The 18,244-nt window shown below is 43.4% G+C and overlaps 1 protein-coding gene across 2 annotated transcripts in view; it reads left to right on the top strand.

The window, feature by feature from the left end:
- SEC31B (SEC31 homolog B, COPII component) overlaps positions 1-18,244 on the top strand; it is a 186,995-nt gene that overhangs the window by 133,107 nt on the left and 35,644 nt on the right. The window contains exons 21-22 of one of the 2 annotated variants that reach the window (XM_089677220.1): positions 4,652-4,987; positions 10,496-10,534. In XM_089677220.1, coding sequence (XP_089533346.1) covers positions 4,652-4,987; positions 10,496-10,534 — 375 coding nt within the window. The remainder of the gene's footprint in view (positions 1-4,651; positions 4,988-10,495; positions 10,535-18,244) is intronic. The other variant, XM_089677218.1, reaches the window with a different exon arrangement.

The following is an 18,244-nucleotide window of genomic DNA, read 5'->3' as shown; positions in this document are numbered from 1 at the left end:
TTTTACCAATTTTAGTGATTTCAAAATGTTTTTGTTAAACAAGGTTATTGTACAACAAGTTGCATGATTTTGTGACCCCATTCTATAACTTGTATCATCTTGCATATGACGTTGGTATTGCCAGGCACTATAATGCTGGATACAACATATTGCCAGTAGATATGCACTGCAAAGGCCTTGATTACAGATTAAACTCTCTTGACTCATCATTGTTGTTCCACTTATTTGAATGATCTTTTTACAGAGTGTAAAGATTCCGATGCTTTTAATGGTTTACCTAAGCCCGGTCACAGACCACACCTAGACAACTGTTCTATTGCTAACAGAATCATACTAAGAAACACATAAAACAGGGAATTTGTAAAGCTTGTAAACCAGCCTCTTGGTTTCACTTATACTATTTATCTAGCAGACAGGCTGGTGTGCATTTTAATCATATTTTCACATACTCCCCAAAACACACAAAATCATGAAGTATTAGTTTGCTTTTTTCCCACGATATGCAAATATTTACATGACTTCTTGTGATTTGCACAATGAATAAAATGCATCTCCCAAAGACCATTAGATTTAGGGAGAGATTGGGAATGTAAATGAGATTGATTTACCCTATGAAATTGAGTGATTATACTCAGTGTAGTGAGCTTTTTTAAGTGAGTCCACATCAGTCCAAGTCTCAGTTTTAAACGCCTGGTAGCCTGCTGTATAGGCCCACTCCTGGTCTCCAGATAGGGATTTCCCAACATCCAGGGTTCTCACACACTCCGGAACACAGGACTACCTCCAGCCTCCTCTGTGGACTCGCTAGTCACCTCCACTTTCTCAGTCTCTCCGGACCCACGTAGCTGTCCCAGTCCTGTGGGCAAGAAGTCCCCCTAACATAGGGATTGTCTCCCAAAAAGGTCACCTCTCCTGGCTGATGCGCACCACTACGTACTACGGCTGTGTCTCCGAATGGCAACAACTGCAGTAGCTCTGATTAGGCGTATAATGATCCTGCACATCTGTGCACTCACACAGGCTGCATGTGTCTCAGCAAAGTATGGACACAGCATTGAAGGTTCCGTCCCATGCAAGACACTTTAGAACCTTCAAACTCCAGGCCCCGATTCGGGAAAACAAAACTTGGAGAAAGCTCAGAACACAGCTTTCTCTGCTCATAACAAACTCTGGAGCTTCACATTAAGCCTTAATGCAAATCCTCTGTCATTTCTACTTTTTTTTTTTTTAGCTTAAGTTCACAGAGTGGCAGAACCTATAAGACAGCTGTTCCCCGATTATGGCAGATCCCCGTGTTTGTGGGCATGCTCAAACTACTACATTTCTCCTTGACCAGATGATCCATACACCAGTGGCAGGAACACTAGAGCAAATGATGAGTCCAAATTAATTTATTGGTTTGCCCCCACCCCCCCCAAAAACAAAAAAATCCCAGTGAGTTTATGGGAGCACTCCTCCATCATCATGGAATAATAGATATAGATGTTACTGATATAATAAATCTGTGTATTATGGTTTGGCCCTGATGGAGTGTTTTATGGTCCCCGAAATGCGTTGATTTTTTTTTTCTTACAGGCTATATGATTCGGCACTCCTTCCATTGGTGCGTTTTGTTTTTTTTTGGCAACCAGCTAAGTACCCACTGGAGGGTAGCCCTGTCTATTGTGAGCAGCCTGACCTGAGCCAGCTAATGAGCTCTCAATTATTTTTTTTTGTTCTCACTCTTGTAATGAATTTACATTCAAGTTCCAGAACCTTTTTCCCGCTGATTATTTGTTTGGCTGTCATGTTAGTTAAGTGACTTTTTTTTTTCCAGATCACTGATTCTGAAAATACTGATGCCAGTGGTTCAGCACCTTTTTTTTTTTTTTTTTTTTTTTAAATTATTAAGTTAAACATTTTGTAGTGACTACCTTCATCTTTCTTTTTCAATACAGGCACACATTTAACATGAACAAGATCAGGTCTTTAGAAAGGAGGCCTTTCAGAAATTGGATTGTGTGCTTAACATTCAACTGCCCTTTAATACCTGAAGTCAAGCATGAAATTTCCATATATATTGCATATCTTACTGTAATTTAGGCCAGCCTTTTTCAACGAGGGTGCCTTCAGGCTTTTTCAGGGGGGCCTTGGCAAAATACACAAAAATTGTATTCAAGCCAGCAGGTGGATCAATCTTGCCTTTTAGTACACAAAGCCACAGGTTTTCATTGTGCACTTTTAAACCTTCTAGCTGCCAGCATCCTAACAGCCAATGCTATCATCAGTTAATAAGGAGGACGTTGGGTGCATGCACATCATCCTTGTTTGCACCTCCTCTGCCCCTCTTTGTCAGCACTGGGGTCACATTAGCAGAGTGAGAGAGAGAAACTGAGAGATGCACTAGATTACTAGTCGGTACGAGTGTACAAAGGAGTATTTGCTTTGTAAGAATAAATCACCTCTAACGTTGGGTGTAATGGATGTGTGTAGAATAGTTTTTTACATTTTTATAATGGGTTGCCTTGAGATTGTGCAGGTTGAGAAACACTGATTTACGCCATAAAACAAATATGCAATCTCTTGACTTCTTTCTGTAATCTGCTTTAGAAAGGGAAAAGCACATCTATAATGTCCTCTGCTATAAAAAATAAATGCATTTTTGCAGGGCAATATTGCCAAAGGAAAGCCTAATTTCTCCCCAAAATAAAAATGTATGCAGTGCCGTTTGGCATTGAAGTGTGAGTGGTTTATGTACTGTTAGGTCCAATTATATTTGGACACAGGCACAATTTTAGTTCTTTTCAGGTATTTACCAAAACATTTTCAAGCTATAGTTATATAATGGATATGGGCTGAAAGTGCACAAAATTTAATTTGGGGGTATGCACATCCAAATTGGAGGAAGGGTTTAGGAATTGCAGCTCTTAAGAATAGCCATGCTCCCTTTTTCAATGGACCAAAAGTAATTGGACAGTTCAATCAAAAGCTGTTTCATGGCTAGGTGTGGGCTACTCCTTCGTTATTTCTATATCAATTAAGCAGGTTAAAGGTCTGGAGTTGATTCTAAGTGTGGTATTTGCATTTGGAATCTCTTGCTGTAAACCTGCATCATGCGTTCAAAGAAGCTGTCCATGCAAGTGAAACCTGCCATTGTAAGGTTTCAAAAACAAAACAAATCCATCAGAGACATAGCAACAACATTAGGAGTGGCCAAATCAACAGTTTTTGGTACATTCTGAGGAAAGAAGAACACATTGGTGAGCTCAGCAACATAAAAAGGCATGGATGTCCACGGAAGACAACAGTGGTAGATGATCGCAGAATCCTCTCTATGGTAAAGAAAAACCCATTCACAACATCCAGACAAGTGAAGGACACTCTCCAGGAGGTGGGCGTATCATTGTCAAAGTCTACAATCAAGAGAAGACTTCAAAAGAGCAAATACAGAGCGTTCACCACAAGGTGCAAACCATTCATAAGCCTGAAGAATAAAAAAAGCCAGATTAGACTTTGCCAAAAAACATCTAAATAAAGAAAAAAAAAGCCAGACCAGTTATGGAAAAGCATTCTTTGGACAGATGAAACTAAGATTAATCTGTACCAGAATGACGGGAAGATAAAAAGTGTGGAGAAGGCTTGGAACAGCTCATGATCCAAAGCACACCACATCATCTGTAAAACATGGAGGCAGTGTGATGGCATGGGCATGCATGGCTTCCAGTGGCTCCGGGTCATTGGTGTTTATCGATGATGTGACAGAAGACAGAAGCAGCCGGAAGAATTCTGCAGTGTTTAGAGAGATACTGTCAGCCCAGATTCAGCCAAATGCCGCAAAGTTGATTGGACGGCGTCTCACAGTACAGATGGACAATGATCCAAACACACTGCAGTAGCAACCCAGGAGTTTTTGAAGGAAAATAAGTGCAATATTCTGCAATGGCCGAGTCACTCACCTGATCTCAACCCAATTGAGCATGCATTTCACTTGCTGAAGGCAAAACTAAAGGTAGAAACACCCACAAACAAAGAACAACTGAAGACAGCTGTTGTGAGAGCCTGGCAAAGCATCAGAAAGGAGGAAACTCAGTCTTTGGTAATGTCCATGGGTTTCAGACTTCAGGCAGTCATTGCCAGTAAAGGATTCTCAACAAAATGTTAAAAATTAACATTTTATTTATGATTATATTCATTTGTCCAATTGCATTTTGAGCCCCTGAAAATGGAGGGACTGTGTTTAAAAATGGTTGCAGTTCCTAAAATTTGTCCTTAATATTCATGTTCAACCCCTTGAATTAAAGCTGAAAGTCTGCACTTCATACTCATTTGGATTGATTTGTTTGTTTATTCTGGTGGCATACAAAGCCAAAAGTATTAAAATTGTGCCTGTGTCCAAATATATATGGACCTTAACTGTATGTCTGTATTCATTAGTCAACAGTAATGTTTAAATGTGACATTGCAAGGGGTACATTGAATTGAGTTTTGACAACGGTTGTATTAGAATCATGCAATGCTGTGAAATTCAATCTGGCTTTTAGTGAATTTTACTTCTCAAAATTCAAAGAGGTTCAGAAACGTTCAGGTACAATAGGACTGAAAATTGTTTATGGCATAAATATTAAGCCGCGTAATATATGTACTAAGATTTTATTATGTCATTATCTTGCAGGATTTGTACAGTGTCAACCGTTCAAGCAAACAGTCCAGATCCCAACGGCTACTAGTTTAACGCCATCACCAGTGATAGGACATATACCACCTTCGATTCCTATGAATGTATCAGGTGTTCCTGCTCCTTCTGGAACCAATTTCTTCCCTCCAGCTTCCCACCATTCCGCACGTGGATCTACCATTCATTCAGCTTCAGGATCATCTATGTTAATGGGTCAGCCTCCAACACCCCCCAACATGACTGCATCCCATACTCCATTCAACTACCCCGTGGGCTTGGGATTTCACCATGGTGGACCAGGAGCTCCTGCTAATCTACCACCACCTCCAACAGGTATTTTTTTTTTAATTGAAAGCAAGAACATAAAACCAGTCTTTTATCACTTCATAATCAAAGGTAAGTTATTAAAAGGAAAAGGACACCCTTCCTTTCTCTATTGTGCGTTACAGGTTTCAGACCACTTTTATGTCCATTGCGATAAGGTTATGCTGTTATCTTAAGGTGATTGGACACTGCCAAAAAAAAAATAGGAAGATCCCTCCATGGCATAACCCCTCCCCATTAGGCAGGGGTTGACCATAGTGGTTCTGTGATATTGAGGACCAGCGACTGTGGCGCCTGGGGCAGGTGCAAGGCTTTGTCTGATTGTTCACCAGACCATGATTTGAGAACACCAGCTGTTTGAATCGGAGCATTATCTTCTTGGTAAATGGCCCTGTGTTTGGGAAACAACGTCTGCATGTGTGATTAGTAACATGGGTTGCTCAGCTGTGATAGGGAGAAAATGCTCAGAATAGAAACTCACTGAAAACTGAGCATGTGCGGAGTTGCCAGCACTGCTCTGCAAAATCCCCAGCTGCACTGGGGACAAGGACCGAAGTGGGAGATAGAGAAAAGCAGGATCAGCCAGGATTTTTGCAGAATACAGAAAACAAATCTTCTAGTGACTGAGTATGAACAGCATGTAAAACAACATTTGATTGATTGTTTTTTATGATGTGGGTTTAGTGACACAATAAAGTTACAGTATAGGTACAAAGTTTTGTCTTTTTAAAAATAACAAACATGTGATACTTGCCTGTTCTGTGCAATAGTTTTGCACAGAACAGCCACAATCCTCCTTTCGAGGCCCCTGCTAGCACTCCTGGCTCCTCCCCCTGCCAAATACCCCCAAAGCAAGCCACTTGCTCTGGATGCATTTATACATGCTCACTCCATAAGACACACAGAGCACAGCTTGGTCCCTCCCCCTTGCGCCCTCTTCAAAAGGTGGCTTCAAGGAAGATTTATTTGGCCAGGGGATTTCATCCTTTTCATGCATGTTCACAACCTGGCTTTTCTCCAGTCTGGAGTTGATCTTGGACTGGCTTTGGGTACTTGTCTTTTTCTTTTCTTTTTTTTCCAGAGACTGACTGACTTCACGTTCCTTGATGTGTTCCTGCGTACAAGGCATCATTTGCATTGTTCTACCAGTCAGTACTTAGTTGACTCCATGGGATTTCAACTGGTTGTTTTCTGTATTGCAGAAATTTCCATTTGACCACTTCATGGATATTCCTTTAGTCCTTCTGAGATGGAAGGTTGTTTTTGGTATTTTCAGAAATGGCTGCCCTTTCCTGTAAGGAACCTTTTCTGGTTATCCACTGTGGCAAGGTGGTTCCATGGCCTCAGCCAGTTTCTTTGTTACATCTCACCGGGAAATTTTGTTACCATCTTTCTGTCCTAACTCACAGATGCAGAGGGACAAGGCTCTTTCGCTTTTGATGGGGTTCGTGATATCACGTGTTACCTTAAATCGACTGCTGCTATTCATCAGTTGGATTCCTCTTGAAGGTCCAAAGAGGGTTCACTCCTCTTCCACATCTGCCATTTCTAGATGGATCCATCACCTTATTTCTCAGACTTAGGTGTCCGTTTATGACACAGAGAATAGCTGCGATTCCAAGGATCGCAGCTACTCTCTCGTCATTCACAGTTTATGACACTCAGGAGATCAGCGGAGAACATGTTCAGCCCTTCACTGGAGATCTGTGTTCTCCGTCCAGATTCTTCAGCCCAGAGCTGGAGAATCGGAGGGACCGCAAACTAAGCAGCAATAATTTACCTCTGTTTAGTAAACTGATCTTTTACTGTAATCTCGTGAGATTATAGTAAAATCAGCTGTTTTCCAGCGTTTGTAGACCGTTCTCCAGCGTTTGTAGACCGTTTTCCCTTTGTTCGGAGAACTGCTTCATAAAAGGCATTCACAGGAGAACTGTGTTCTCCGAGAATGCCGGAGAACTGAGCAGCGAGCTATTACCGCTGGTTCATAAACGGACACCATAGTCTAAAAAGAGTAGTTTCACAGTTTCCATTGACACCTCATTCTACCAGGAATGTGTGTTGGCTTCCTAGACTTATTTGATATCGGGTTTTGGTAGCTCAAGTTTGGAAAGTTGCTACCTTCATACTTTTACAAAGTTTTCAATGTGATGGTTGAGCCACCGAAGGCGATATCTTTGGCTGCTATGGCGAACTCACCTTATATTCAGTGCTTTGGGACATCACTATCCTAATGAATGTGAAGATGCTCCATCCCATGTAATATCAATAACAGTGATTTAAAAAAATGTAAATGGACAGCGTGAAAACCAAAAAGTGTAGTAAAGTAATTAAAAAAAAAAAATGGAAACTTCCCCTCTCCCCCGTGTTTGCATGCGAACATAGGTCTCTCACACCTACGTAAACGGTGTTCACACCACACATGTGAGTTATCACCGCAAATGTTATAGCAAGAGCAATCATTCTAATACCAGACCTCCTATGTAACTCTAAACTGGTAACCTGTAGTGGCTTTTAAACATTGCCAATGGAGATTTAAGTACCATAGTTTGTTGCCATTCCACAAGCATGGCAATTTTTAAGCTTGACATGTTGAGTATCTATGTACTCAGCATAACATCGACCTTTTATATTTTACCAAACAGTTGGGTATCATATTGTGTTTATTTTGCAATAAAATTCATTAAAGGGCATTTGTTCTAAAAAATAAAAAATTGCATTTGAAAAATTGCTGTGCAAATACCATGTAACATAACAAATTGCAACACCCACCATTTTATTCTCTAGGGCCTCTGCTAACAAAAAATGTTTGGGGGTTCTAAATTTTCTAGCAAAAAAAAAAAGTACAGAATTTTACATGTACGAGAGAAGTGTCGGAATTAGACTGGTGTTAAAGTGATAGTAAACTCTCTTGGACAGGTCAGTGGCATTTAAACCAGAATAGCATGACATACTATTAACTAGTTGCCGACCGCAGATAGCCGAATGACGGCTTCACTGTGGCCGGCCAGTTCTGGGTGGACGTCATATGACGTCCCCCCAGAACGCGAGGCGCGCACCCAGCGATCTCCGTGAACGCTGTGTCCTACGGACACAGCTGATCACGTGATGTGGTAAAAGGCCGATCCCAGCGGCCTTTTACCACGTGATCAGCGGTGTCCAATGACACGCTGATCACAGGGAAATGCAAGTGCCGGTTCTCGGCTGCACTTTCCTCACGCTGTCAGATCGTGAGGAAAGTACTGCCGAGAACCGGCAGTTGTCACAGCGGGGATCGGCACCGATCATCAGGACACTGATGATCAGTGCCCTGATGATCGGTGCCCAGCAGTGCCACCCGCAAGTTCCGCCCACCTGTGCCCAGCAGTGCGCCCACTAGCTCCGCCCACCTGTGCCCAGCAGTGCACCCACCTGTGCCCAGCAGTGCACCCACCTGTGCCACTCTGCAGTGTCACACACCTGTGCCCAGAAGTGCCACCTACCTGTGCCCAGAAGTGCCACCCACCTGTGCCCACCCACCTGTGTTGCCCACCAGTGCCACCCACCAGTGCAGCCCAGCAGTGCTGCCAGTCAGTGCCACCAGTCAGTGCCCAGGGGTTGTGCCAGTCAGTGCCGCCAGTCAGTGCCCAGCAGTGATGCCAGTCAGTGCCGTCTATCAGTACCCATCATCAGTGTCACCTATCAGTGCCGCCTATCAGTGCTGCATATTAGTGCCGCCTATCCGTGCCACCTCATTAGTACTGCCTATCAGTGCCCATCAGTGCCGCCTATCAGTGCTGCCTCATCAACGCACATCAGTGAAGGAGAAAAAATCCCTGTTTGAAAAATTTTATAATAGAAACAAAGAAAAATTAATTTTTTTTTCAAATTTTTTGCACTTTTTTTATTTATAGCGCAAAAAGTAAAGCGCCCAGTGGCAATTAAATACCACCAAAAGAAAGCTCTATTTGTGAGAAAAAAATGATCAAAATTTCATATGGGTACAATGTTGCATGACCGCGCAATTGTCAATCAAAGTGCAGCAGCGCTGAAAGCTGAAAATTGGCCTGGTAAGAAAGGGGGTATAAGTGCCTGGTAGGCAAGTGGTTAAGTACCTTTTAGCGTCTTTCAAGGTGCATAGTTTAGTAGATAACGCCCTCCTCTTTTTTTTTTTGCTGACATCACTCCGCATGCGCATTAGAATCCCGATTGACTGCATACTGAGCGTGTCATCAATCTGTAGAGATGCATGCCATGTTTATTAGCTTTACTCTCCAGCATTACATTTTAATGCTGCAAGAGTGCTGACCATCAGTTCATGCTTGACTTTATCTTATTGCACATGCGCAAGATTGATGCAGTGACGTGCAAAAAGGACAGCAGTATGGGTTGGAGAGTGCAGTAGAGTTTTCTGTAAATATAGTGCTGGCTTAAAATGAAACGGACTACAGAAAAAGCAAACTGCAGAAATTGTAAGAATTCTGACACTTTAATTTATCCCTATCTGTTTAAAAGTGCATTGATTTCTGGTATTATGCTTTTACTGGTGTAGTTGCAATTAGTTTATTACTACTTTTAAAGTGGTTAAACTTTACTTTGGCTAGATGTTTTGTATCCCATTATTTCACACATAGGCATTGAGAATTGTTTAAAACAACCACATACATACGCACATATATAAAAATAAAATACACACACACAAACATAAAAATAAAATATACACACGTTATTTATGGCCTACCTACCCTTATTAACTTGAAACTGAATCTTGAAATTTGAGAACTTTTTGAAGAATCCCACACCTTACACCCTTGAATTCTGAGACACATTCACTATTGCCTTGTGTTCCTTGTGAAAATGCACTGCTTGTGTCACACCTTTCAAAAAGCCTGCCTTCTAAACTATAGGGGGTACAGTCATTACAGAAAAGACACCATAGCATCACTGAAAGGTGTACTGTTAGATAAGTAGCCAGTAGAAATCAAAAGTAAGCCAAATGAATGAGCTGGGAAGAAGCTGTAAGGCATGCAGGGAATCCAGGAAGTGGTGGAAAGAAATTGGGAGTAGACAAGCAGCATTTACAACATAAAAGGAGATTTATTGAGTACACTTTTGCTTTGTATTTGGGTTGACAGAAATACCATTCAGTCAATTGTATTACTATTCAATGCTGATGTTAAAAAAAGAAAATTGAAATGTATGTTGTGATTATAGAACTCAATTCAGTATGCACCCATAATACTGGTATCGTAGAGCAGAAGCTGTTCTGTCTTCAGGCTGCCTAACAAACTCCAGACTGAACATAGCAGGCAGGAAGGGGGATGGAGAAAGCATAAAGCTGGCTATAAAGAGATACATGTTAAATGGTCATATGTAATATTTCATATTTACCTGACAAAAAGAAAACATTTGTAGAAATTGTGCAGTTTATTCTGGAAAGTTATAAATGAGGAACATTTACAAAACCATATAAAATTCCCTTTCACTTCAAAATTGGGCATATCTGGTGTTCTATGTCTTGAATGATCTTTTAATTTCTAGGTTCATGTTCCTGGCTGCAGACTAGGAACGATGCAACAGGTAAAGCTTTGCTGCATGGATGTACTCCCCTTGTGCTGCTTGCATTGAGTGATTGGCTTTGTGAAAAAGCTTATGGTCATTTATTCATAATCATACTGTATTATGTAATTTTACTGTATAGCATCATTAGGTGTTATTGATGTAGACTTACCTTAAAACAAAGCCTTCCAGCAATCACTGCTTCCAGGGCTTCCATCTTCACCCAGTCTTCCTTCCGGCTCTGGCCGTTTGAATTATCGGACCGCAATGACGTCACTTCCGTGCATGTGCACAGGAGTCAGTCGCGGCACAGTGCTGTGGATTACAGCATGCTCATTATGTCTTCAATTCAGAGCTCTGTGTGCATGCGCTGCTGATGCAACCGGCTGAAGAAATAGAGAATATCCGTGCACAGTTAGGAGATATTCATTGTACAGCTGTGTTCAAAATAACAGCAGTTCAAAATCGCTAACTAGATAAATCACTGTTTTGGTATAGATTATATTCTACATGACAAATAATTTACTAGTAGGCATAGTATAGTAATAGAAAACCAACAGTCCTAACAGTCATGACATGCATGCTGTTGATTCTGTGTAATTGAATCATGAATTGAAAGGGTCGTGTTAAAAATAATAACAGTGTGGAGTTCTATTAGTGGGGACATTCAGTCTGTGAAAAAACAGGTGTCAAATAGGTGTCCCATATTTAAGGACAAAAGCAGCAAATGTACATTCTTCTCTCTGAAAATCTGAATAAAATGGGTTGTTCCAGACATTGTTCAGAAGAACAGCGTACCTTGATTAAAAGTTGATTGGAGAGGAGAAAACATATAAAGAAGTGCAGAAACTGATAGGCTGCTAAGGTAAAATGATTTCAAACGCTTTAAAATGGCAACCAAAACAAGAAAGACGTGGAAGAAAGCGGAAAACTACCATTCAAATGGATTGAATAGCCAAAATGGCAAAGACTCAGCCAATGATCAGAGAAGGTCTTAAGTTACCTGTGTATACTGTAACAACTAGAAGACGTCTATGTGAAGCCAAGCTATCAGAAAGAAGCCCCTACAAAGTCCCATTGTTGAAAAAATATGTACTGAAGAGGTTACAATTTGCCGAAGAACACATTGACTGGCCTAAAGAGAAATGGCACAACGTTTTGTGGACTGATGAATGCAAGATTGTTCTTTTTGAGTCTAGGGCCACAGACAGTTTTGTCAGATGACCCAAACAATTGAGTACTGTCCGTGATACTTTTTTTATTTGCACTAACATATAATTTTGAGGACAAGCTTTCGGGGTATGTCCCCTTCTTCAAAGTCCAAGCAGTACTATACAAATCACAAAGTTTAAGCAGAATGTTAGAAGGGATTGAGAAAAAAAAAAAAAAAAGGGCTACAGATAAGATACATCAAAAGCAAGGGGGGGAGGGGGGGATACAACACTCACACAGAGGGGGTCAAGTTTTAGCTAATAGTCATAAAACTGTCGGATAATGGTTGAGGAATCCCATGTCCAAATTAAGACCGTTATCTTTTGTGTCAAATAGAATTATCATTCTTAGTTCAAATGTTTTTCTTTCCTGGATGGATTTAAATTTTCCTTTCAGAACTAAAATATTGAGGTCTTCCATATTGTGGCCTGGTTGTGAGAAATGGTGTCCTACAGGTGTGCAGAGGTCATCTTCTTTATGTTCCTTGATGGTATGTCTGTGCAAATTCATCCGTGTTTGCAACCTCTGTCCCCCAAACACTGAATTCAAGCCACAGTACACTGTGAGGTCAGTGAAGCATGCTGACACAAGCATCATGATATGGGTATGTTTCTCATACTACGGTGTTGGGCCTATTTATCGCATACTAGGGGTCATGGATCAGTTTGAATACATCAAAATACTTAAGGAGGTCATGTTGCCTTATGCTGAAGAGGAAATGCCCTTGAAATGAGAGTTTCAACAAGAGAACAACCTCAAACAAAGTAAGCGAGCAGCATCATGTTATAGACCAAGAAGGTTAACTTTATGGAGTGACCAGCCCAATCCCCAGACCTTAATCCAATAGAAAACTTGTGGGGTGATATCAAAAATGCTGTTTCTGAGGTAAAACCAAGAAATGCAGAGCAATTGTGGAATGTAGTGGAAATGTCCTGGGCTGGAATACCTGTTCACAGGTGCCAGAAGTTTGTTGACTCCATGCAACACAGATGTGAAGCAGTTTTAAGAAACAGTGGTTATACAACTAAATATTCAGCGATTCACTAGAAAGTGGAGTTTGTAAAGAAAAATGCAGACACTGCTCTTTTCTCTTTCATTCATTGACGGACGTAACCTCTTCCATTCTCGACCATAGGGTTATATCGCCATCTACAGGTACCGCCTATGGGCAGTCCTGGCTGATATAAACCCCCTCTCTGCATAGGCAGTCCAGTTTTTCCTGCCTAGTGTTCAAGAGTAGTGACCTTACTCCCTGCTGGGACCTGTGGTTCTGTAAGATTTTGTCCTTTTTTTTTTCTTTTTCTTTTTCTACGTGTTTCCTGGGTTTTTTCCTGCGGAGATCTTCAATCAATAACTAGGCTGGGTGACTGGCTAAATAATATAGATCCAGTGGTCACCCCAGTCTGGCCAGCAAACATGTGCAGACCCTAGTGAAGCGCAGGGTGGGCCGTGACGTTCCCCACCCTGGATTGGGCCGGCAAGTTTAACGTCTCATAGGGTTGCATATGACAGGGCTCTGGATGTCCGCTTCACAACGCTGCCTTTGCCAACAGCCCCCCCACACTTCGATGGAGAGGTGGTTCAGTCTCTGGAGCATACCTGCAGCCTCCCTGGATTAAGTAACATTTGCCTCCCCCCCCCCTCTCTTCTGGGTGCTGGGCGCAGGTGCTCCCTGGGATGGTCAGCCCTGCGGGGTCCCCTCCTCCCTGCCAGACCCCTTGTATTTCCAGATTTGCTCCTGGGTCCCCCTTCACCACCCTATCTTGGTCTGGGCCACCTTCTGGGTGATAGCAGTTACCTTGGGGTTGCATACCAGGCTGTCCTCCAGCTCTGACAAGTTGTGTTGCTTTCCTGGCTTGCTGTGGGGGTGAAGGGTGCCATGTGATGCTTCAGCCTGGTCCTGTGGCTGGTTCGGCGCGCTTATTGGGTTTTTTTCCCGGCAGCCATCTTCCCAAAGAGCACCAGCCATTTTCTTGTAGCCCTGCAGCAGCCTGTTCAGTTACGGAGGTATCTGTCCCCTTTGGCACGCATAAACCATTTGCCGTGCATTATCCCTTTCGATGAATCTCTTCTGAAGAAGTGGAATGAACCACCTATCGTGGACCCTCTGATTTCCAGGTTGAATAAAGCAACCATGATACCGGTGAAGGAGTCTCCATCCTTTAAGGATCTGGCAGACATGAAGGTGGAGGCGATTACACCCCTGCTGTTCACTATTGCTGGCTCGGCTGTTTGACTGGTTTTGGCCACTGCCCTGGTGTCCCAGACCCTCACTGAATAGTGACAAACACCTTCACCACGGCCTGGGGGGGGTGCAAGTTCCCCCCGCTTATGTGGAATTGGTGAACCAGCTGGGCAAGGGCCTTACGGTTGTGTGTGACACATCCCTGGATGGGGCCCCCTTGCTTTCCAGGCTTTCCATTACAGCTGTGGTGCTCGAATGTTGTTCTGCAGATCAGACATCAAAGAAGGCTCTCACAGATTTGCACTTCCAGAGTGAGCGCCTCTTCGGGGCCACCCTGGATGACATCTTAAAAAAATCTTACTGGGGGGAGAGTACTTTTCTTCCGCAGACTCCAGTTGCCGCGTCCTGCACTGCACGGGGGAAAGAACCATGTCTCAAGCACGGTCCTTCTTTTTCTGTTCACAAGAAATTTTTTTCACCCCCCCCAGATCTGCTGATAAGGGTTCCAAGCTGTTCAAGGCCCCCTACAGGGGTACCAAGTGCCCTTGGACTGTCAAGCCGGCGGACAAGTTCTCCCCAGCGTAAAGGTCTGTCCCCACCATTTTCCAGGGTGGGGGGTCGTCTTCACTGCTTTGCCACTCTGTGGACCTCCCTGATTTCTGACAAGTGGGTCCACGAGCTGATTCTGTCTGGGTATAAAATAGAATTCCAGTCTTGTTCTTCCAACCTGTAGCAACGAATCGATATCCAGGATGCCTACATACAAATCCCCATCTCTACCAGACACCAGCATTTGCTTCGCTTTGCGATGGGAGACCTGCATTATCACTGGTGCTGGCTCTGGTTCTGACCTTACTCTGACAATGGGGGATTTCCGTGATTGGTTATCTGGACGACCTTCTACTGAGGGCGAAGTCTCACTCAGCCTTGAGGGACGACGTGGCGATCACGATAAGCACCTTGCTGGAGTTTGGGTGGGTCCTGAACATCCAGAAATCCACTCTGACCCCAACCAGGAAGCTGGAGTATCTGGCTCGCAACACGGCGTTGGCCAAGGTGTTCCTTCCGCTGTATGAGCTACAGAAGCTTTAATCGGTGGTTCGCTTGTTGCTGTCCTGCGGGTGGCCCTCTCTTCGCTGTTGCATGCAAGTCCTGGAACTGATGGTCTCTGCCTTTGAGGCGGTTTCATACAAGGTCACTTCAGAGGGAAGTCCTGTCCAAGTTTGGCCAAGTCCTCCAACTCCTTGGACACCCAGGTTTGTCTGGGTCAAAAGACCAGGATGTCTCTGCTTTGGTGGCTTCGGCCTCCTGTCCTTCAGGAGGGGAAATAATGTCTTCCCTTGCATTGCACAGTGGTCACAACAAACGCCAGGCTGTTTGGCTGGGGAGGAGTACTGGGGGCAAGCTTGGCCCAGGGTTGATGGGTGCCAGAGGAGTCCTGACTACCAATCAGTGTCTTGGAGCTCCGGGCAATCAGACTCCGCCTGCAACAGTGGACGGAGCATCTTCGAAGGCACCCGGTCCGAATCCAGGCAGACAATACTACGGCAGTAGCCTATGTCAACCACCAGGGAGGGACACTGAGTGTGGCGGTGTTGCTGGATGCCTCCCGCATTCTGAGGTGGGCAGAGCGCCATGTACCAGCTCTCTCTGCCGTGTATATCCACGGTCTGGAAAATTGGCAGGCGGACTGCCGTCAAATGTTGGCGTTTCCTCCTCTCAAGCGTCTACCCCGGCTGCTGCGAAGGATAGAGGCCAAAGGCATTGCGTTCATCTTGGTGGTTCCGGATTGGCCTCTCCGCCCTTGGTATGCCGACGTGGTGCGGCTGGTCATGGACGTTCTTTGGCGTCTGCCGCTTAGAGCAGATCAAGGTCCAATCTTCCACCCCGCTTTATGGCCACTGACTTTAATGGCTTGGCTATTGAAAGCCAGTTTCTGAGACGGGTCTGTCAGAGTCGGTGATTCCTACCATGCTGAAGGCTAGGAAGATATACCATTACACCTGGAAGGTATATATTTCCTGGTGTGAGGCTGCAGGGGTTCTAACTTGTTCCTTTTTGATGGCTAGAATTTTGTCTTTTCTGCAACAGGGTGTTGAGAAGAAGCTGGCGCTAAAGTACCTTCAAGGGCCAGGTTTCCACTCTGACTGTTTTATTTCACCGTCCTCTATCCTTGCACTCTTTGATCCATACTTTTGTTCAAGGAGTTGGGCATGTGGCACCCCCTGTGCGCTCCCTGTTGCAACCATGGGATCTGAATCTGGTTCTCTCTGTTCTCCAAAAGCCTCCCTTTGAGCGTATCAGGGAGATTACCTTTCTAACTCTGTCATAAAAGGTGGCTTATTTGGTGGCTATCACTTCCACCCGCAGAGTATCGAAGTTGGCTGCTTTGTCTTGTAGGTCTCCTTATTTGGTGGTGCACAAAGATAAAGTGGTTCTCCATCCGTGTCCTTCCTTTCTCCCAAAGCTGGTCTCTGACTTTAATTTAAACAAGGACATTGTCCTACCGTCCTTATGTCCTCGCCCGTCGCATCCTAAGGAGTTCTTTCTGTACACCTTGGTTGGATGTGATTCGAGCAATTCGAGTGTATTTGTCTGTTAGTCTTTTCGGAGGTCAGATTCCCTTATTGTGATCACGGAGGGGCCAAGGAGAGGTGTGGCAGCATCTTCTGCTGCCATTTCTAGATGGATTGGGCAGACAGTTGTTCAAGCTTACGCCATTAAGGGTTAGGTTCCTCCCTTTCTCGTAACTGCACACACTACCCCTGTGCTTAGTACCTCTTGGGCCTTCCATCATCGGGCGTCTGTGCCTCAAATCTGCAAGGCAGCTACCTGGACATCTGTGCACAACTTTACAAAATTTTACAAGGTGGATGTCTTAGCATCTTCAGATGCATGTTTTACCCGTAAGGTATTGCAGGCAGCTGTTTCTTTTTTGAGGTTTCTGTTCTCTTTGGGGGTTGTTTTCTAGTTGGGCTCATGTTGGCCTGGTTTTTTTCCTTGGTTTTTCCTACCCCTCACTGATTGGCACTGCTTTGCGACATCCCTGTGGTTGAGAATGGAAGACTCTGGGTCTGTCAATGAACAAAAGAGAAAACGGGATTTTTTTGTTACTGTAAAATCCCTTTCTCTGAGTTCATTGACTGACATAGCACCTCCTATGAATTTTTTTTTCTTTTTTGCTGACACTGCTTGTTACTAACTGGATTGCCTATGCAGAGAGGGGTTTTATCTCAGCCAAGACTGCCCATAGGCGGTGCTGAGTTTCTTTTTCCTGCCTAGTGTCCTACTCCTGTAGGTGGCGATATAACCCTATGGTCCAGAATGCAAGACTCTGTGTCCGTCAGTGAACTCAGAGAAAGAGATTTTTACAGCGAGTAACAAAAAAAATGCCATTTTGTTTTTAACAAATGAATACTCTCATGTGAAAAAGTGTCCTTCACAGTAGCACTGTAAAAAAAAAAAACACACAAATATACACAATAAATGTTGAATCATCAAACAATCGTGATTCTTAATCAAATAAGTCCATGGTATCAGTTGAGTGCATTTTTAAGTGCTCCAGTTATCTCCATAAACTTGCCGCTTTTTATCCCAAAAAACCCCACCATGTGCTCGTGAGAAATCACTCCCTTTTGGGTTTTCTCTCTCCAAACATATATGCCTCCCACTCTCATGGTTGGCATGATTTGCTTGTAAAACTCCACATAAGACCTATGAAGTGATCTTCTCACTCCTCTCCACCAGCTATCATTGCCACAGGAAGAAAAAAAAAAAAAATCTCCAATGGTACAGTAACCATATACACACTTTAAGAATTAAAAGGCCACTCACAAAATGAGAAGGTTAAAATTGCTCATATATACACGTATAGATAATTTTTTGAACAGCTTAATATTCTTTTTCTTTTTTTTTTCTTCACTTTCTGTAAAGTAATAACAAATTGAAAACATTTCCCGAATGTGAGTGCATTGGGTGCTGTGCCGCCAATCGCTAAGCATTAGCACCATCACTATTAAAAAAGGAAAGCAAGTCACATGCACCCCCTTATCTGAAAATAAAAGGTAATGTTCTTTGTTCCTGGTGGCTGAACATCGCAACAGTGAAGTATCAAGGTGCTTGTTGGAACCAGCTTTAAAGTGTCAGGTTTTTACTTCTATCTGGGACTCCTTTAGTGAGATTTCCCCTTATCGGAGAGGAGGTGGGAGGAAATCTGTAACAGTAACACAGACCTTAATGAATGTTTTTATTTTTAGAGGGGGACAAAATTAGAACCCCCGTCACAGCTTTCTTATTACTGTTTGGGTCTCTGTTGCAGATTTTCCCTTATACCC

The sequence above is a fragment of the Staurois parvus genome, unplaced genomic scaffold (assembly GCF_062004578.1).
Source record: "Staurois parvus isolate SC_StPar_1 unplaced genomic scaffold, SC_StPar_1.0 ptg000182l, whole genome shotgun sequence".
NCBI classification, from domain to species: domain Eukaryota; kingdom Metazoa; phylum Chordata; class Amphibia; order Anura; family Ranidae; genus Staurois; species Staurois parvus.
Note: the sequence above shows the minus strand (reverse complement) of the source record. Positions and strands in the feature narration are given on the sequence as shown.